Raw genomic sequence first — 21,232 nt, 5'->3', positions numbered from 1 at the left:
ATCAATTGAAACATTAGATCTTGTTCACACAAAGTAAATCAAACCACTCAAACACCATGCAAATTTACATGAGCTCAAAATCTATGTCATTATACGTAGAATCTTGATTTAGACTATCTTGCAGTAGACTGAAAATCTAACTTAAATTGCAAGTACAAAAGAGAATCTCCGGCTGCTCAATTTAACACTGGATAACTTGTTTCGACATCAAGCAAACACTGATTTTACAACAATTCCGCACTGACTAATAGTTTCGCAATCGAAATGCACATGGAAAATCTTAGTAACAACACATAAAGATCAATGCTCCATGTTTTTGGCTTCTTAGTACGTTCCAATGCCAGAATTTATGCAACATATAGGATCTTTCCAGGGATTAGTCCATAAAATTCACCATTTGCAACAATAATGAACTTAGTAAGAAACACAACAGTTAGTTTCTCTGCAAAATGTTGCTTTCGCTTTCGTTCAATCTCAGAAGTATGAATCGTAAAACAACAACAACAAGACGACAAAGTCTCCAACTAGATTAAAGAACAAACACAAAACTATCATCTGTGACCTCATTGAAGCTTTAGCATGTGATATGATTAATCAATACATGTTCTAGGATCTGACCTATTCCTTTAGACTGGCAAGGCGGACTGACGGGAATTTTATCTATACTCCTCAGGGAGGCGATACCCCGTCATAACTATTTTATCAGCAAACGTCTTGCCAGTCTTTGGCATGACGTGCCAGTGCAATGTCAAGTTGAATTCTTTGCCCCTGAGATTGCTTCCCTGTATGCAAAAAGAACATAGAATAATAATCCAAATTAAAGAAAAGGTAGCTTGCTAGGAATGGTACAATGTTGCAATTGGCTTGCCTGGTCAATGAGTCGGTATTTATTTGTGGTGTGAATCCAAAATTTCGCGTGGTCTTTTGAGGGTATAATTCCATCCCATAGAGAAACCTGTTATGTTGAAGCAACAGGAAAGGGTAAGTCTCTAACAAAAGGTAAATGTCAAACTAAAAGCAAATAGCAGTATGCGCAAAACCACAGATAGAAGATGCCCAGAAACAAAAATATCCATACTAACTTTAGTTTTAGCTACTGAAATTCTGGTTCAATCAGACAAACTATGACATTGAGAGATACTCAAGAGGATAATGCAGTCCTGCATCCTTTACCTCTACCAGAAGTCAATAACATAGTTAGGTATTGCAAACTATAGAGATTAAAGCAGTTTATATTCATAGAAGGTTTGTAAATAAGTGTGAAATTATAATCAGTTGTGCTAAGCCACCTCTGAAGCAATCATCTCCTACAAAATTTCCGAATCACATCCTATCCAAACCTAATCAACACAAGCCTTTCAAAAATAATATATTGCCGTGACAGAAACACTATGATCAAAATCGATGTTCACAAAGAGCAGATTGTGCTGGCTTATACTTAACAATATATGCCTCTGTGTGTGCATGATCAGATTTCCAAACCATACGAACTCCATTGATTCTAAATAAAAAAGGCATCATAGTGTTCAGTCACATCTCTAACTGCCGATAGAAACCATACTGTATCATCTATCAATTTTAGTGTCTTCAACCATGACACTGGGTAGAACATTCTTTGTCACCTAGTTTCCAAATTAATCCTTTTGTGCTCATTGTGTTTATATACCATCACCACTACCATTCAAATTCTCTATCAGAATCCAATTTTCCATTCAGCTCTGTTTGTGGCAAGACTTCCGATCAAACCAAGTGTTACATCTAATTTGATGCTATTTTCAATAATGTTAATTATGATCTACCCCTTTTTCTTAAGGCACCTTCTAACAAAAACCTAGATGTTTTTGTGTTTATAAATATATTTCTTGCCACCCAATTTTCTCCTTAGTCTCTTACGCAACTTTGCATGCCTTTAAATTTAGGTGTATGCACGAATGCCAATTACAGAAGGAATCCATTTGACAAACAAAAGGAAACCCATTTTATTATGCTAGAATCTCATCATTCCGAGGCAAGAATAGAATTGATTTATATGTCAAACTCACCTGATTCAAGGCATTCTGAGGGGTCTCATACTCAGCTGCTACGAAAACAAACACCTGCAATCACATGGCTACAACAATATGAGAGAAAATTGCATAGATTTTTAGTATTTATAAATCATCAAAACAATCTGAAATGCCAAAAATGTGCGGTGAATTCTCAGTAGTTTTGCACGATTATAATCCTTAAATCCTTCCATATTGTTGGAGAGACACCACTCTATTTTGGTTCATTTTAGGAGCTAAAGAAATTCATTTTCAAAATGATTAGATATCTGTAATACATGCCAAGTTAAACCACCAATCAAAGCAGCAGCACGATCATTCAGATAGGAAAAAGTAACAAATAATTTAGGGTTTACGTATGGATGGAATAGCTCACAACAAACACTAACTACAACTTCCATTTCTTCAAACTAAAGTACAAAAGTTAGTCCCTTGACCACAAGCCATTTCAAATTCTCTTAGCTAAGAAGTTAGGGCGTGTTTGGTTTGCCCTCTTTGCACCCAGTTAATCGGAATCGAAATGGGCGAATCCATTTGTGAGTGTTTGGTTTGCAGGAGTTCCATTCCGATTCCGATTCCTGGGTAAATAGGAATCCTCTAATCACCCCATTTTCCAGTCCGACTGAGGAAGCCGGATTGGAAGTTAAATCCATGCGGAATGAATGCACTTTATTAAAAATATCTCAATTACATTTTATATTTTTATTTAAAATTAATTTTAATTTTTGAATTTATTTTTAATTAAAATATAAATATAAATTTATAAATTAAATTTTTAATTCTAGATTTTGATTTAGAAATTGAATTTAAAATATAAATTCGATCAAGCATTTTAAATTTGATCTATAAACTTAAATTTAAATGTAGTGATAAGTTTGAATTTGAATCAAATAAAAAATTAGTTTTATATTTTGAATTGTCCACTCAATTTTAAATTTTAATTTTTTAAAATTATATTTAAAATTTTGGCTTATTATTTCAATATTTTGATGTAAATTTTAAATATTTAACTTTTAGTTTGAATTCAAATTATAAATTTATTTTTATGTTTCGAGGTGCAAACTAAATTTTAAATTACTTTTATATGTTGTATTTTAATTTTAATTTTTTTTGATAATCAAAATTATTTAAATATTGAAAGCACGAATCGACCATACCGATTCCGCTTGTTATTCTGAACCAAACATATTAGGAGGTTTTATTACCCCATTTTCGATTCCTGTCCATTCCGATTCTATTTCCCATTTTGAACCAAATGCACCCTGAGTTTCTTTCTAATCAAATGCCTTCAGACTTTCACCTCAAACAAACTTTTTCTCAATTGACTAACAATTGTACCTCTTTGTTGTCCTCCACACCTTTTGGAAAGGGAAATAAAGTGACAATTTGTTGGTCATCTCTTGTTTAAAGAATTGAACCCAAGGCAGTGGGAGTTAATAAATTACAAACTGTAAATAAAATTAAAACTCTAAAAGAAAAACCAAATCCTATTCCGTATCCTATTTAGATAAGTATAAAAAAATTTCTTACTGTAAATAGAAGCATAGTCATCACATGCCAACATGTGAAATGGCTATAGAAACAAAGTTTTGGATCATCAATCAAGAAAAAGACACCGGAGGGCTCGTAGGAAGGGACAATAAAAGAAGATCAAATCACTGCACAAATTAGTGCTTAAAAAAATGGATGAAACATGAAAAGACAACATATCTCAACCTGTTTGGTGTTCCAAGTGAACAGGGATGAAAGATCTGCTGATATGTTCACCGTCAAGCTGACCTACAAAAAATACAAAACAAGAGACCATTAAAACTCAAAAGAAAAACAAAAGACATTCAAGTAGAATCTACATGAACCTGAACGTAGATGCTTTCTATACAAGAAAGTATCACAGTGACATTATGTTATCTATTCTGGAGAATCTGGAGTTGTTTATGTAGACAAGTCTGAGTTGGTTTAGAATCCTAGTTCTACAACCCCTATTTTTTTCAGTGGTTACTAGGAACTCTTGTTGCATTACACTAAGATAATCTACATTATAAACACGTCACTTGGTAATACTCTATATAAGGGTCCAGTGCATAAAAAAGAAGAAACTTCTCACTAAACCATTTCTAACAACCAATTTACATATCCTTGTACTTCTAAAAATAACCTTAACATGACGATTGTAAAAAGTATATCTCAGAACATAAAGCATAGCAACAAAAGGTCTACATCATGTATAATGAAATATCAAAGCATCAAACATTTTTGAAAATAAAGGATTAAGAATTTAATAATGGGGGTCTGAGACCATCAGATCATGCATGGAAAATCTAGAACTGTTTTATATTTTCTAAAATGCTCAAACAATCAAACATTATCCAAAATTAAAAAACAGCCAAGACAAGACAATTGGAAGAAATGAACAGCCCATAACTTTGCCTACAAAAGCTTCTTTGATGGTCTATGAGACTATGACACTTGACTTCAAATTTACACAGAAGAAATCGACAATCCTAATGGCATGATGTCATTTTCTGCGCAACCAATTATTATGGGTCAATTTGAAGGCATGTTACTAGCGTTCCTAATGGCCAACTGAAATAGCATGCTCAGAGCATCAAAGTGTTACAGTGAAAAGCAAGATAGGAAAGTGGAATCAGGTAAAACCAGTCAGCAATATACACACTAACGCACAGTACCTTTTTGCAAAATACACAATAACAGAGAAAACTTAGTGCTTAACAGTCAATTTCAGTTTTGGAAGAAGCAGATTGTAGAAAACACTATTTAACAATCAACTGCAATGGAAATATTACTGTATTGGATGCCCAAAATGCTTGAAGTAGGTAAAGCTGGAAGACCAGGGCATTACCTCATCATTTCCATTTGCTTGCTTTTGGAACCAGTTGATATTCAGGACCTGCAATGGCATGATTATTGAACACACTAGCAAAATACTGATATAGCTAAGGAAAAAAAAAAAANTAGCTAAGGAAAAAAAAAAAAAAAAAAAGAGGGACAAGGGTAAAACGCAACATTATCCAAGTCAACTAGCTTTCATGGAGGACGTTATCCATTTTAAAAGTGTGGGAAACCAGCCTAACCAAATACTTAATCATCCAATCAACTACAAAATTCATCCAATCAACTATACAAGTATACATTCAAAAATAGTCTCCACCTTTCATGAAGGATCAAGTGTGACCCAAACTTCACACCAAATAGTGTGATGGGACTAGATACCAACACTTCCATTTGCATGTGATATATGTTGATGAACAGAGAAAGAATGTACAGTGCTTATCCCAGCAAGCAACGAATTTGGCAATTCCCTACCGTGTTTGATCACTGACGGTCGCATCTTCTTAGTCGTACAAAACCCCTAAAATCTTACAAGTTAAATTATGAGCTATAGAAGTACAAAGTTATATGGGAATTGCAAAGAACTAATAAAACCCCCCAAATTTCGAAGTCAAATGACAAGCTACCATAAATGAGAAATAGCAAAAAGAAGGAAGCAAAGAGAAAAGGCAGAGGACTGAACTAAAATCAAAAAAAAAAAAGAAGGAAAAAAGGGGTCTCTGATATGTTTACAAAATTAATGTTTTCCTCAGGTATCCCAAGAAAGTTTATAATCTGTAATTAACGCTTAGGAAATTCAAGCTTTTCACATCCAGGTTGTACATCCTCCAAAAGAACGAAGGTTACAACCCACCCCATCCCTCCAGCTAATTTCAATGAAATTCGTACAAGATGCAATCCACTAAAGAAACCACTCAATGTCGGTGAAAAAGAATAGGAACCATAGCAAACTTTACTTGTTACACCAATTTGGGAGAAGGTGTTTCCTTCATAACACCTTATTCCTGATAATTGGAGTTGGAATCAAGTGAAATTGTTGCACTTCAATTTGGGAGAAAATACTTAGCAAATATTGCCATCTATCTTAATATCTAAAAAGATAACCCTCGCATACAAATGAATCCCACTTTGACTCATAATCTATCCTTCTAATCCCTTCACTGATGCTTAAAAAATAAAAAACCACCCACCCCTATTTGCTTCTGTCCCACTCTTACAAAATCATAACTTCGTTATCGTTTAAATAGCAATTTAAATTAGTAAGGACCATTTCTCCTAAACCCAATCTTCCCGAAAAAGATCGCTTAAAACTTAGAAACCCTACATCATCCACAAACATCTCAGATACACAATCCGCATCTACATCCCAACAAAAACAAACTGAATTTGATCAAGTTACATTTTAAGCAGAAATTAACACTACATAAGATGGTTTGACCTCCCAAAAACGGATTTCCGAGAACGAGGAACCGAATCAGCGCACCGATCCACATGAAAAATTAGGGTTTTGGAACAGAGCGGGGATCGATTTACCTTGACCTCGGCGGTGGGGGAGGGGACGTTAAAGTTGTCGGAGAGGGAGGCCATGGAGCACATCATGGCGAGGATCGTCACCGCTAGGGTCACCACCGCGTTCGCGCGGTACCCGAAAGAATGCATCGCCGCGAAAATCTCCGCCCCTTTCGCTCCACCGCGAAAGAGCACACCGCCACACCACGAGATAACCTCTCCTCCTCCTCCTCCGTCGTCGGAGCTCGGAGCCCTAGCTTCGTCCTCTTCTCCTCTCTCTCTCTCTCTCTCGCTCGCTCGCGTTGGAGTGGGGTCGCTAAGGAGCGTGGTATATAACCGTTACAAAGAAGCCCATTTTCCTTTTTTTAACAGGTCTCCGTGAGAACTAGACAAAGCATTTCCTGAACTGTGTGCATCATATTGTCTATGAACCGTGGAGCTTGGTATAACGAATTGCGGTAAATTATTCGGTGGTTCGCGAATGAAGTGGTGAACTGAGTTCAACGAAAATTTCATTACTGGGGAAGTCTCGTTCAAAGATAAACCGTGTTCACAATATTATCTATGGACCGTGAAGTTACCAGTTGCAGGTCTTTCGATAGATTAATGGCGGTCCACGAATGGCGTGGTGAACCGAGTTTAGGGAAATTGATATGCGAACCGGAATTCTATTGGCCGTAAAACGAGTTCACCACGTTGCCTATGGCCCGTGGAAGCTAAGGGGGCGTTTGGATTGACGATTTTGTAGATTCTACGTAAGTCAAGTGTAGTGGTGTTTGAGTTTTCCTAAAGTGTGATTATTTTTTTGTTGTTTGTTTTGATGTAACTCGTACCGTCTGAAAATTAAATTCAATTACTTCTACTGTTTGTTTTGATGTAACTTCGTGCTGGTAAAATTAGTTTTTTGAGTTCCGTTGTTTGTTTTGAAGTAAATAAGTGGATCTCATTATCTCCTAAATATAATAGTAAATTTATCACTATAAAATTTAACCTATTATATAATTAAATTTTTTTATTATTATTTAAAGATAATTTTAATTTATTATAAATAAGGTAATTCTAATCTATTATAAAGAAAGTAGAGTTTAGGTTTTACTGTTTAATAAATTGTTTAGAGGAGGTTGAGTGTCGTGGAAGTCGAGTTCGGCATTTTAGAGGAGGAAGTCGAGAGTAGGTGAAGTGGAGCTCTAACGTAACTTGAGTTACATTATATTTTTCACTTATACCAAAACAAATAACGGAAGTGATGGAACTTGAGTTCCATCACTCCACTTACACCAAAACAAACGGGCCCTAAATGGAAATATCCGTAGCTTTTTGGACGGTCCACCGATGACGTGAGGACCAAGTTCACAGAAGTGTTTTCTCAAACATGATGCCTACTGGACGGTAAACCGTCTTCGCTGTATGGCCTATGGACCGTGAAGCTAGTAGATCAAATTATGGTATGGAAGGCTTTCAACGGTTCACAAGTGATATGGTGAACAATGTTAATGAAATTTTTTTGAGTGGGAACTTGTTTTGAGGAGGCGTGATGAGTATTAGGCTTAATTTGGTATTGAGGCCTATCAAACGTTATTAGATAAAATGGAGTTATAAAAAAGCATATAGGAATATGCTTCTGTGTTCTTTAGTGTGAACGCAGAAAATATATCGTAACCGGCTCATCGCGATATACGGAACGCAATATTACGTACGGAAACATACAATGGTATTTTTCCAACGTACTTTCTCACTGCTCGTAACGCAATCTCCCCGCAATCCCAAACGAAGCCTTAATTGGATGAGTTACGTGTGAGAGATCATGGCGTGCGTAGTATAACTGTTATATGTTTTATTTGGATGATAAATTATGTTGCACCAGTAGAAAAATTATCTCGATAAGTTCTGAGTTTTTGTAAATCTAGACCACTTTTTTTTTATTTTGTAGAGTCGGGCTAGATTTTTGAAAAATTAGTCAAAATACTCTTATTCCTTTTTCTCTTTTTTTTTTTTCCTCTCATTCTCTTATTTTTCCACTCCGAAGAAAGAGGTAGTGGCGGGGCGGCCCGCCTCGCCTTTGTCCCTGCACACCGCTACCCTCGCCCATGTCCGCGCACTACCCGCCTTCCTTACCTCCGACCCCACCAAGGCTGTGCTCCCCACCGCCCTTTGAGATGCCCCTCCTCGCTTCCGTCCTATGCGCTCTTGCTCACGCCCGCTAACATCCCGCCCTCCTCACCTTCGACCCTGCCAAGAATGTGCTATAATCCTTATTTTTTCTTCTCTCTGAACCTCCTCCGCCGCCTCCGTGGCTCTTCACAACTCACCTCCGCCTCCACCTCCGCCTCTATTGCAATAAATTTTTCACCCACCAAACGCACTTCTGAGAACACATCGTCCTCACCACTACCGACAACGATGAAAAAGAAGCGCTTCTCGGTACCAAGAAGCTCATTGGTAAGGAAGGAGGCACGTGACCCGCCGCGCCCATCCGGCGCCCACAACGAGCGAGGTGGAGATAGAGGAGAACGTGACGACGCCGGAGAAGATAGTGCGACAGTGACGAGCGTGGCGTCCCAGAGGGTAGCGGCGAGCGTGGCCTTGGCGGGGTTGAAGGTGGGGACGGCGGGAGTCTACGGGAGAGCATTTCTCATAAAAAGCATTTTTGTTTACTTAAAATAAAAAAAAAAATTTAACTAAAAATAAAAAAATTAGATAAATAAAGAAGAATTAGAGAAAAAAAAAAGATGAAATTGCATGTTAAAATAAAGTTACACTGTTTTAGAAGAATACGTAAGTTGCATTTTTTGAAATATAAATTACATCCTTTAAAATAAAAGTTACACTCTTTAAGCGAAAAATGTACTCATTGAGTGTAGAAACATTGTAACTATTTTTCAAATATTACAACTTCATTTAAAGAGTGTAATTTTTATTTTAAATGGTACTCTTTGGTAGAAAAAATAGTGTAACTATCTCCCCGATAATGTAACTTTTGTTTAAAGAGTGTAACTTTTATCTTAAAGGGTGCTCTTTGGGAGAAAAATAGTGTAACTATCTCCCAAAGAGTATAATTTTTATTTAAAGAGTGTAACTTTAATATTAAATTGTGCAATTTATATCTCAAAAAGTGCAACTTATGTCTATAATAGTGTAACGTTCTTTTAAAATAGTGTAATTGTATTTTAATAGTGCAACTTCATCTTATTTTTTCTTTTTTTCTAATTCTTCTTCCTTATTCTCTAGTTTGTGATTTTTTAGTTTTTTTTTTTTATTTTAAGCAAACAAAAATAATTGACCAGAGATGCTCTTGTGCATCCCCCGCCTTCCTCGCCTCTGACACTGCCGAGGCCGCGCTCGCCATTGCCGTCTAGGACGCTACGCTCGCCACCTCCTCGTCCTCTTCTTTGATGTTGTCACGCTCTCCTCTATTTCCACCTCGCTCGTCGTCGGCGTCAGATCGGCACAGTGGGTCGCGTGCCCCTTCCCTACCAGCGAGCTTTTTGGCGCCGAGAAGTACTTTCTTTTCGTCGTCCTCGGCGGTGGTGAGGATGGCGGGTTTCCATAAATGGGTTTGGTGGATGAAAAATTTGCTGTAGTGGAGATGGAGGGAGAGGTTGTCACGACCCGCGACCACCCGCCTATTTGGCCGAGGTCCCGGCGCCGCCGACATCGCCGAATGGACAGGGTTTCCCCTGTACTACGGACAGAGTCTCCCCTGTACATTCAAGGCATCGCAATCCAAACAGGTACAAAGGTTCCAACCAGGAACAGATATAAATCAAACAGATTGCAATGGAGGGTATCATACAACATAAACACATCTTAAAGTATTACATTCATTCTCNGAGGCGGTGGAGGAGGTTCGAAGAGAAAAAAAAAAAGGATCACGGGATAGCCTTGGCGGGGTCGGAGACGAGGAGGGCAGAGGTAAGCAGGCCAAGGCGCATGGGGCGGAGCTGAGGAGGGGCGTCCCACAGGTCAGCAATGTGCGCAACCTTAGTGAGGTCGGAAGTGAGGAGGGAGGGTGGTGCATGGACGTGGGGGAGGGCGCGGGGGGCAGAGCTGAGGCGGGCCGGCTCTGCCTCCGCCCTCCGCTTCTCTATTGGGAGAGTAAAAAAAAGAACAAGAGAAAAAAAAAGAAGAGAGGAAAAGGAATAAGAGTATTTTGATCAGTTTTCTGAAATTCCGACCTAAATCTACAAAATCGAAAAAGACGATCCAGTTTTGCAAAAGCTCAAAACTTATAAATTTTTTTTTATGCAAATTGACTTTAATTTTTATAATTTTTAAAATTAATTTTTTTAATTTTAGAGATTCAAAATAAAAATGTATCTAGATTAAGACAAACGTTCTATAAAATTTAATCAAAATAAATTTTTAAAATTAAAATTAATTATGTAGCAATCACTTTTCTAGTATTTAGGCCAAACACCCCAAAATATATGTTTGTTTTTATAGATTTCAGAATTTGAACTTGTGATTTAGAAAAAATCATACACATCGCTATTTGTCTCAACGTCGAAGTTGTGGTATCACCTAAATTTTCATTCGCTATTTTGTTATTGTATAAAGATTAGTCTTTCGACTTCCATAGGGTCAAGGCTTAGTCGAATTTCCGATCAGAAAAAGAAACCCTAAGCCTTATATATGGTTCAACTTTGGTCCATTTCGGTTCTTGAAAAATCTTTTTTTCTTTTTTTTTTTTGAGAGATAGCCAGTACGCTACCCGCTTCGTTTATTTCATTTAGAAATAAACTTAGCTAGAAATATGAATCCACTAGAATTCAAACCTGGATCTCGAGTATCAACCACCAAATTCTTTGTCACTTGCTGTGGAGACCGTTCGTGTTCTTGAAAAACCTAAAACCAAAAATTTCAATTCGGTTCGAACGTCACGTTAAAACCAGCGGAACCGGGCGGGTTCTCAACCCGACCCAAACCGGATCCGGATTCAGATCAGAATCCAATAACACGAGTTAAACTGTTAATACATATGTTAATAAGTCGCCGCTGCACGAAGACGAGTAGGTAGCTGTGTGTGCTTTTTGGAATCGTGCGTAAACGGAATATTATTCTCTCTCCTCCATCGGCGTCGACGCTTCTTCGATTCCCCTCTTCGTTTCCCCCACCGCGCGCCTCGAACCCTCCTTCTCCTCCTCCTCCGATCCAATCCCTAATTTCGGCGGCGAATCCCCGATCGATCCACGCGTTTCGATCGATCCCTCTCGCTTCCGATCCCCTCCGAGGTGTTCGATCTCGTTTGATCTCCGAGTATAGGCCACGGCGATGCCGAGGAATAGCCCTCCGAAGCATCGCCATGATGGGACCTCGCCGCTGCCCCTGGGAATGGATTGGAGCCCTCCGCCGAAGCGATGGGTGAGTGTGTGGTCTCAGATTGTGCTGATGCTTCGTAGTTGGTCTAATTTTTGGTAATTTGGATTGAATCGAGTGAATTTGAGCTGAATTTTGTGGTAGTTTTTGATGTTATTGTAGTTTTTATTGATCTTTCTGTGAAGATATTTTAGTTGATCGTGGAATGGCCTTTTCGTAGGGTTTTTGGTTCGATCATATGTTCTGTTGTTTTTTCTTTTTTTTTTAATTCAAATGGTTTTAATTGGATAAGAGGAATGCGGATATGCTCTTTTAAGTAAATTTATTGTAGCTGTGTGTCATAGTATTGATCGACTAGAAGTGTATGTGTGTTAAAATTAGTGTTTTTTCACTTGTTGCATGGTATCAAAATAGCAAATGGAGTAATTAGGGTGACTTCAAGAGTTCCCCCCTATAGTTTCAGCTCAAAAAATTCAAAGATTAAGTACGTGCCTGTTGTTTAGTTAAATTCACACTGCTTGTTTGCCAATTAGGATTTACTCATGTTTCACTATCAAAACTACAATCTAATGCTAAGACGTGGTAGCTAGTTATTTAGCTAATGACCCGATAACCTTCTTTTCCATTGAAAAGATAACATTATAAATGCTTTGTTGCCGTATCTTTACAACACATAGTAACAAAAATGTCGATGTCTTCTCCACTCCTCAAAAAGCTAAGAATAAATTGTGAGAAGATCAGGCATATGGAAGAGAATACCTTAAATAAAATTTATCACAAGATGCAAGGACGTCTAAGGGAACAAAACAGCCTAGAAGAAACAAGAAGACTTGAATCCTCTTTATGCATTATGCACTATCTTCATCATAAATACAACAAAAAACTGTTTCTGATCAAAACCAACTAACATGGGCACTGCTTCAGGTTTTTAAGCAATTATGCTATATTATATGCCTTGATAGTAACACTGTTTTGTGGGACATGGAATATACAAATCAACATCCTGCATTTTTGCAATACTTGAATTTTAGACAGCCTAATGTTGTTCCCTAGTAGTTTAAAGCTATTGCCTGTCTCTTTGTTTTTGATGTCTTCCTAAGTTTATTCTCTCACCTAGAAATTTTCAGCTACTGTGAAAACAATGAGTTCTAATGGCACGGTGGATACGGCTCGTGCCAACGGGCACTTAAAACCTTGCTAATAATCATGCATTGTTATGTTATATTATTGTGTTATATTATGCATGCATGTTTTCTTATATGATTCTATGATATGTCTGCATGTAGGATGGAAGAAACACTATATGGCCTCACAATCCTCAAACAGGTTGGAGTTATTGTGTCATGATTCCTTCATGGATTGTCCAAACTGAACCTGGAGCATCTCATGACAACTTCTTGAATCCAATAGTTGTAATGTTCTTTCCTTTGTTTTCTGATTTCATTTGTGATAAGTGGCGGAGATTTTTTTTTTAATTGGAGAAGCAGTAATCTTATGTTATATGGTGATAATAGAAAGGAAAAACTTTTTTCGAGGAAAAAAAGTAACTAATTTTTGGTGAAAATTTGAATCTGGGATTCTTTCTAGAGAATTTCACTTTTTAATGTGATATGTCCTGCAATATAAGCTGACTTGAGTTCACGTATCATGGAATTTGTCATAAAAGATTACCAATCTGGGATTCTTTTCCTTTTACTCCCCATGAAAGACTCAATAACAGATATTTCTATTTTGTTATGGAGAAAGTAACCTGAAACTTCGTGTTGTAGTTTCACCTCAGTAATGCTCTTTTAACACACATAAAGGACAGTTTTACAGGATTCATATTGGTATACAATCTCCAGGAGGAGTTAGCTCAAGCCATGGAGTGCTTCGGCGATTTAGTGACTTTTTGAAGTTATATTCTGCTGTAAGTATATGTTCCTTTTGCCACATTTGATAGAAATGGAATCATCATGCATGTTATTGTACTTAACTTCTCAAATGCATTTTGTTTGTTTTGATGCTATAGCACTTGCCATCCGCTCATAAGCTTATCTAGAACTTCTAACTGTTGAAACAAATTCAATTGGTAGTGAGAGGGCATCAATAAATGCAGGAATTAAGAGTGGTAACGAAAGCCCCCCCACAAAAAAGGCTTAATTTGGGAGGTTCTGCAGGTTAGAGACATGCAAATAAGAGAAGTAATGAAGGCATTTCTTTTCCTGCATGTTTTCAGAAGTTGGGAAGATATATCCCCTTTATTTACACATGAAGATTTATCCTCTTATAATTTGTTTCTTCAAGAATTTTGGATTGACAAAAATGCAACTGTGCTGTTATCCAAACTAAATGGGAGTAGAAATATTAGTCTCGTTTTCAACTAAGATGATGTTTAGAAGATTCACTGCCTAGATGTGGGCTCAATTCCTTGAAAGTAGCTTCCTCTTGGTAAGGCTTGAAGTCGTCTAGACCGTGGCTAGGTGGTAGATCTCCACGGAGTCATAATGGTCGCGGGGAAACTAATGTTTATACTTAGCTTACGGCCTATTTGCAATCGCGTCCAAGCACCCCTAACTGAATCTTCATGCTTAGGAAAGTACTAATGCTTTGCATAAAACATGGTGATTATATTTTGCACAATGTGCTGTTGTATGGATTTTCAAAACTACTTGATTAGGTAGGTTTGTTAGTTTTCTCATATTGACTTCCCTTATTTTTTTTTGTAGCTTAAGAAGTCATTTCCAAAGAAAGAGATTCCACCTGCCCCACCAAAGCATTCTTTCTTGAGAATAAATTCCAGCCGGCTCCTCTTAGAAGAGGTAAGCATTAGTTAGCACACGCTGCTAGCAGTTTTCCAGATAAGTTATGCTTTATCTTCTTGAAAATTTGTATAAATCACACTCTTGTAGCATTTTCTCAGCTAAAATAGCTTTTGATACCCATTGTACTGTTCTACAGTGTTGAAAGCGTCTTGATTCTGCTGCTGAGGAAAATGAAATTGTTGGTTATATGTTCATTCTTCTTTGGTGTTCTCATATATTTAAAATTTCATTTACAGATCTAGCAGTGGTGCTCTTGACCCATTAATTGTTTTAAGTTGTACTTTGGTCAAAAGAAATTGCAAATTAATCTCCATACAGAAAACCAAATTTCCGCAAAAAAGGAATGGTAATGAGTCATCAACTGTTGAACTACAAATTATCTCATCCAAATATCAGTAAATAGTGGGGTCAGTATTTGTCTGAGCAAAATCACTAATTCTGGGCTGAGACTTCAACCCATGTACTTAGGCATCTACGTCCTGAGAGTTTCTTTTTCTTTCTAATATGCTTAGATGCTTATTTGTAATTTCTTGATCAATCCATTCTAGACATTGAATCTGGTTAATTTTGAAACTATGCAATGATTTGGTTCTTATGTTGGTTCCTTCTACTGATGGGAATTTTCGTCAATGTGGGAACTTATCTCAAGGAAGTATAATTTCTCTGAAATCTGGTTTGCTATGATAAAACATTTCTTTATGGCAGGTAAGGTGTAATGTGATGTTTATGTCATGTCTGATTAAAGTTCATTCATAAGGGCTCCTTGTCCACAAATTTCTTTTAATTTAGTATAAGTATCTAAACTTGTTAATTTCTTTTAATTTAGTATAAGTATCTAAACTTGTTAGNTATGATAAAACATTTCTTTATGGCAGGTAAGGTGTAATGTGATGTTTATGTCATGTCTGATTAAAGTTCATTCATAAGGGCTCCTTGTCCACAAATTTCTTTTAATTTAGTATAAGTATCTAAACTTGTTAATTTCTTTTAATTTAGTATAAGTATCTAAACTTGTTAGAAGGCATCACCGCTTGCAAGAATAGATTGATTTATCTCACCTGAAGAAAATAGTGAAGCCTTTTTACTTCAATGTTTTCAGTGCTACAAATAACTACTGAAGATTGGATATTTTAAGAGAAGTTTCTCTTTGGATGAACTGTATTGGCAGGACTTTGATGTTTTCACCAACAGCTTAAAGGAAGTAGCCTACATTGTTGAATTGACGTGATGGTTTCTTCTAATAGAAGAAGAGAGTTCTGATGTTTTGGGTGATCTCTCCTGTGATTTGTTCCGTTCGTTCACTCAGATGATTCTAATTAGCTTATGAAAATACTTTACAATGATTTTGATCTTATATCCACTGCATTTGTTAATGGTTGATGGATTTAATGTCAATGCTAGGTAAAGAAAAGTAGGAAAAGTACTTTATTGTCTAAATTTTCTCTTCCTATATTCATTTTGTACTAGACGATTAATTATTCGCAAACTGAATAGTCTTTTACAGAGACGTCACACTTTGGAGGAATGGATGGGGAAGCTACTTTCGGACATTGACTTATCTAGAATTGCTCCTGTGGCAGCTTTCCTGGAACTAGAAGCTGCTGTAAGGTCATGTATGTGTTATCTGACTTGTACATCTTAGCCTTTTGACCTGGTACTTTATGAGAAGGGTTTAAGTGCTGGCTGAGAGGGCCGACCGTACCATACCATGCCAACAAGGCATGGGTATGGTGCAACTCCGTGGTGACAACAAGACTTAATACCCTTCTATTCTGCTTTTTTTTTTTTTTTTGGGTCGTCCTAGCTAAAAAAGTTTAAAATTGCTTTTGAAACTTTTCTATTCTACTATTCATTATTTTAAATGATCCAAATGTGGTGAATCTAGGGTCAATTTCGGGGAAGTTTGGTCACCTCAATTCCTGAATGCTGGTTTTCACAACCCAAAGAGCACTTCCAACATTAATGGAATTAGTGATAAACAATGGATATATCTTTTAGTTTTATCTGTTTAAGCATCATTCATGGGTTTGGGTTAAAAACTTCAATGAAATGAGAAGTTAATACGTGGTAAATTTGGTTTCTCCCCATATTTGAATTTATTATCTAATGAATCTTGTTGCATTGTTGGGGAGTCCTTTGAAATTAGCAAGTAATTTTATTAGTTGAGTACAAAAGATGATGAAATGATATTTGATAATAATTAGTATATACTAAATAGAATTGCCGAAAAGTTAAAGAATCCCATGCCAAAATGCGCATTATGGAGGTATTGTGCCATTAGCTTGCAGACTGTACCCCCAAATCTGCACAGCACGGTGCTGTACCATGCCGTGCCAGCCAGTGCACTATTCCTTGGCACTTAAACCTTGCTTTATTGATTGTTCTTTTTTCCCTCTGGACAATCAGTTTACTGTGTTTAGTACTCTTCCTTCTTGAGATCTGCTTTTATGTTATCTTACAAGCTATCGTCTTTCAGTTTTCCATGATTGGAATCAACATCCTACTGAGACAAGCTCTTCAAGAAATGCTTCAGCTGACTTTTCAACTGCTGCATCCAATTCTCTCTCAGTTGTATCAGATGTTGGTAGTGATAATTCATATGAAACAACTGAAGTCGGAACTCCAAGGAAAGGAAACATTCAATCCTCTGAAACTTCTGAAGTAACGCTCAATGACATTGGTGCACTTGGAGCAGTCAGTAATGGTATAATGGAAGAACTAGTTTTGGACAAGCCAGACGAATATATTAATAGTAATGTGCATCACATAAATCTTCCTCTTGAGCGGGATAAATATGTTGAAAATAATTCAAACTGGTCTTCTGCTCATAAGGAGAGATTAGAGTCCACATCCGAACAGGACCATGATAAGTTTTCTCTTCATGCTCGAAAAAACTCTTCTGAAAGTATTGGAAGTGATGCAAGTTCTATAAGAGGGACCGAACTATCGATTCCTGGGTTTACCAACTCTATTTGGGATGGCTCTATTGATCTTCCTGGTGGTGCTGAAGCATCAAATTCTGCGGAAGCTCTTATTGGTGTGAATGACGAGCAAATTATCCTTCCGCTTGATCAAAGGCATAAATTGATTAGACTTCTGCTCACCATGCAACGAAGAGTAGTGACTGCAAAAACAGACATGGAGGATCTCATTGCTCGATTGAATCAAGAAATGGCTGTGAAGGAGTACCTTTCTACCAAGGTAAGTTTTTGCATTTTGTTCTTTATATTTTCTATTGAATATGTTACTTAGTAGTTATCCTTCCGAGATTTCCAATATCCTTTATGGTTTTGGTTATAAAGCCTTTTAAGTTTTTTTAAAATTTGTCTTGAATTTTTGTGTTCTTAATAATTTTGACGAAGCATTTAAGTATTCAGCTCAAGCTATTTTCTGTTTCTCTGAAGTATAATCTTTTTAGTAATTTCTCTTGGTGTAGGTCAAGGATTTAGAGGTAGAATTGGATGTCACCAAGCAGAAAAGTAAAGAAACCCTAGAACAAGCCATCTTGGTTGAAAGAGAAAGAGTTACGCAAATGCAATGGGATATGGATGAACTTCGCAGGAAATACTTGGAAATGGAGTCAAACCTCAAGTTTGAACAAGTTCGATTCTCCCCTTCTCTTGTCTTAACTATTATCCTTTAATTTAGATTTATAATTATTGCCCTTCTGGATTGTCATAGAATGAAAAGACTCGTGTGGAATCAGAAAAGACAACTGCTAGTGGCGAGAAGGAAATGCTGCTGCACGAGTTAGATAATAAACAAGAAGAAATAAAGAGCTTGCAAAAGCATCTTGAAGAAGTAGAGATGAAATCAAAAGCAGACGTGAAAGTTCTTGTCAAGGAAGTGAAGTCTCTCAGGAACTCTCAAGCAGAGTTGAAGCAAGTGCTAAATAGAAATCTGAAAGAGAAGACTGATTTAGAGGTATGTGCTAAAAACTTCTACAAGAATCACCTGTACTACATGTTACTTCCAGTTTAACTCAAGATGTTGTGGTATCAACTAAATAATAATTAGCTGCTATTCTTTTTCTGCAAATGAGGGGACAGAGAAATAAAGATGATTAATGAAGAGAAAAGTAATTCTCTAATATCAAATCTTAAGACTTTTACAGAACCGCGCTCACGCCGACTCCACCATCTACTATAGAATCTACTGTGGAGGGTACAGCTGTAGTAGCTTTGGCCATGTTGGACATTTTAATAATCCAATACAATCACTAAAATAAAAAAAATCCTAACGCATCCGAACACATCAGACCCAGCCAATAGCTGAACTGGAAGTTCGTTACCCAAAGCCAATTCTACCATGAACTGGCTTGATGTGAGGTAAGGTTGTTTGGGTCATGGTGATGGTTTTAGTATGAGTTACACATGATGTTTCTCTCACATGCATACAAACATGTATAATAAGCCTCAACTTGAATGAAACATTTTCTTACACAAAGACTTAAGGAATCTCTTGATTAAATTATTATAGTATATAGTTAATCACAAATACCTAGTTATGCATTGTATGTAATTTTCTGTATATGCATACCTAATTGGGTTCAATCTGGGTTGGTTTGGGGGCCTTGGAAAATTATTACAGTTGGTTTGGTTATGGCTAACACAATTACACAATTACAAGAAACCTCATGAATTGTCTGTTTGAGATGTTTCAGCCCTAACCCTACCCAATGTAGGTTCAGCCTGACTCACTGAACTCAAGTTGTAGCCCAAGAAATTTAATATTTGTCCAATATAACGGAAGCATACTTATTGGAAAGATATTATAGTTGTTGCAAATAAACAGTTGGAGTGATTTTTGGATTAGTGAAAAGGTTGTCTACTTGCTATATGTTTCTGTTCTTATTTTGTGTTGGAATAGTTGTCTATATTTAATAACCTTCTCCTGGGTTGACCTATTAATTTTGTTTTTCCGTTCCTTCTAATTATATGCATGCATTTCTCTAGAGAGTTCTTCATAACGAGAAACAAAGATGGGAAGACGCAAAACTGGCCTGGAAGGAACTTCTGCGTGAGTGTAGAAATCTTCGTGGTCGGCTACAGGAATGTAGCACTAATTTTCTTTCTGAAGAAGATGGCAAAATCACTATCGATTCTCAATCATTGCCTGATGCATTGGATCTTCTGGCAACTTCAGATAATAGAATAGGCCTCCTCCTTGCTGAGGTAACTCCATGATCCTTTTGTCTTGTCACATTTTAGGTGCCTTCACTTTCATAACAGTTAATTATTTCCTCCTACCTGCTTTTGTGGAGGTAAGTTGTCGAATTACTGTTTGCCATTCACTTCTTTATTTATTTGGCTCTCCTTCCATATATCTTCATAAAACAACAGCATTAGGTAATTGTTCAATTTCTTGTTAAATTATCTGGTATGATACCGGATAACATGAGTTGTAAAGTAAATGTGCAAGTTTAAAGGATCTTTGCATGGTGATTTGGCATCTAGGGCACTATGTTGATATGTAATTCTTTTGTTTAATGTTATTATGCTGAGCTACCTAAGAAAAATGCGAATTGCAAAATTATGGCTGAATTTCTTTGTGCATTGTTGATGGGAATCTAGCTTAAGTAGTGATCTTTTGAAAATGGGCTTTTTTTGCATTTAGCCTCCTGGCAAATTTTTATTTTAAAAATAGCCCTGTCAAAATTTAATTTATAAAAATGGCCCTAGGCCTGCCATGCAGGCACCACGTCAGTGCTACGCGGGCGGGGCTGGAGGCGGTAGTTAAGTTAAACACGGTGAACCATTCACCGTGTCTGGAACAAGAGGATCACCGTGTCTGGAACAAGAGGAAGAAAGTAGCTCGCCTAAAAGGAGAGGAACGACTTCAACAACAGGAACTACTCTTTACTTTGATGAATGGTTTACCGTGTTTAGTACGTATTTTTTGTATATTCAAAAGAGGAATAGGGAATTTGTATTCCTTTCCTTCTCTTTTTCAAAAATTCGAACCCGAACACGAAAATTAAATTAAAATTCAAACTCGGATCCGAGCCTGATGGATTTTAAAAATTCATATCCATATCCATATTCGACCAAAAACTCGAAACCCGAACCTGAACCTAGCGGGTTTTAAAAATCTATACTGTTGGATGAAGATTTAAGAAATAAAAATTATTAAATATTTTATATATTGTATAAATAAATAAAAATAAATTATGTATATATATATATAGAGCAGAGCTGCTGTGCTCTTAGGAGCACGGAGCCCTCCGTGCTCCTGAGCCGTTTTCGATGGTGGAATTTTCAAATCGACGATCGGCTTCGTTAGACTTGATCTAGGGTATTTGAAGTTTCTAGAAATTAATTTTTGCGATTTTTCGATATCATTTACCTAGTGATCGGAAGGATTCAAAATCAATAATTTTGAATGGTTGATATCTGCCGTTTTCAAGTTTAACGGTGTAGAAGTATTCAAATCAGATGAAATTTTGATACAAAATTCTTTATACTATCTACAACAAGATCAATATTTATGATCGAAATATTAGTGCTATATTACCACTTTTTATAGGATTTTTATTTTCAGCCATTAAAAATTATTGATTTTGAATCCTTCCGATTGCTAGGTAAATGATATCGAAAAATCTCAAAAACTATTTTCTAGAAACTTCAAATACGCTAGATCAAGTCTAACGGAGCCGATCGTCGATTCGGAAGTCCCATCATCGAAAACGGCTCAGGAGCACGGAGAGCA

At 36.8% G+C, this 21,232-nt stretch overlaps 2 protein-coding genes across 4 annotated transcripts in view; one reads left to right on the top strand and one right to left on the bottom strand.

The window, feature by feature from the left end:
• Positions 1-376: 376 nt before the first annotated feature.
• On the bottom strand, positions 377-6,707 carry LOC109705879 (signal peptidase complex subunit 3B-like). Its single transcript, XM_020226662.1, has 6 exons — positions 6,429-6,707; positions 4,906-4,953; positions 3,762-3,824; positions 2,043-2,096; positions 869-955; positions 377-782 (listed from the first exon to the last, which is right to left on the bottom strand). Exons 1-6 carry the CDS (start codon positions 6,552-6,554, stop codon positions 657-659), a joined length of 504 nt encoding a protein of 167 aa, XP_020082251.1. The 5' UTR covers positions 6,555-6,707; the 3' UTR covers positions 377-656.
• Positions 6,708-11,675: 4,968 nt separating this feature from the next.
• Positions 11,676-21,232, top strand: part of LOC109705877 (PX domain-containing protein EREL1-like) — an 11,502-nt gene continuing 1,945 nt past the window's right edge. The window contains exons 1-9 of one of the 3 annotated variants that reach the window (XM_020226658.1): positions 11,676-11,765; positions 13,007-13,132; positions 13,531-13,629; positions 14,429-14,521; positions 16,029-16,137; positions 17,001-17,725; positions 17,961-18,125; positions 18,206-18,448; positions 19,480-19,698. In XM_020226658.1, coding sequence (XP_020082247.1) covers positions 11,676-11,765; positions 13,007-13,132; positions 13,531-13,629; positions 14,429-14,521; positions 16,029-16,137; positions 17,001-17,725; positions 17,961-18,125; positions 18,206-18,448; positions 19,480-19,698 — 1,869 coding nt within the window. Of the gene's footprint in view, positions 11,766-13,006; positions 13,133-13,530; positions 13,630-14,428; positions 14,522-15,413; positions 15,793-15,823; positions 15,926-16,018; positions 16,138-17,000; positions 17,726-17,960; positions 18,126-18,205; positions 18,449-19,479; positions 19,699-21,232 lie in introns of those variants that run through there. The other 2 variants (XM_020226660.1, XM_020226659.1) reach the window with 2 other exon arrangements.

The sequence above is a fragment of the Ananas comosus genome, unplaced genomic scaffold (genome assembly GCF_001540865.1).
Source record: "Ananas comosus cultivar F153 unplaced genomic scaffold, ASM154086v1, whole genome shotgun sequence".
Classification (NCBI taxonomy): domain Eukaryota; kingdom Viridiplantae; phylum Streptophyta; class Magnoliopsida; order Poales; family Bromeliaceae; genus Ananas; species Ananas comosus.
The sequence above is the reverse complement of the archived record's forward strand: the minus strand, read 5'-3'. Positions and strand labels throughout refer to the sequence as shown.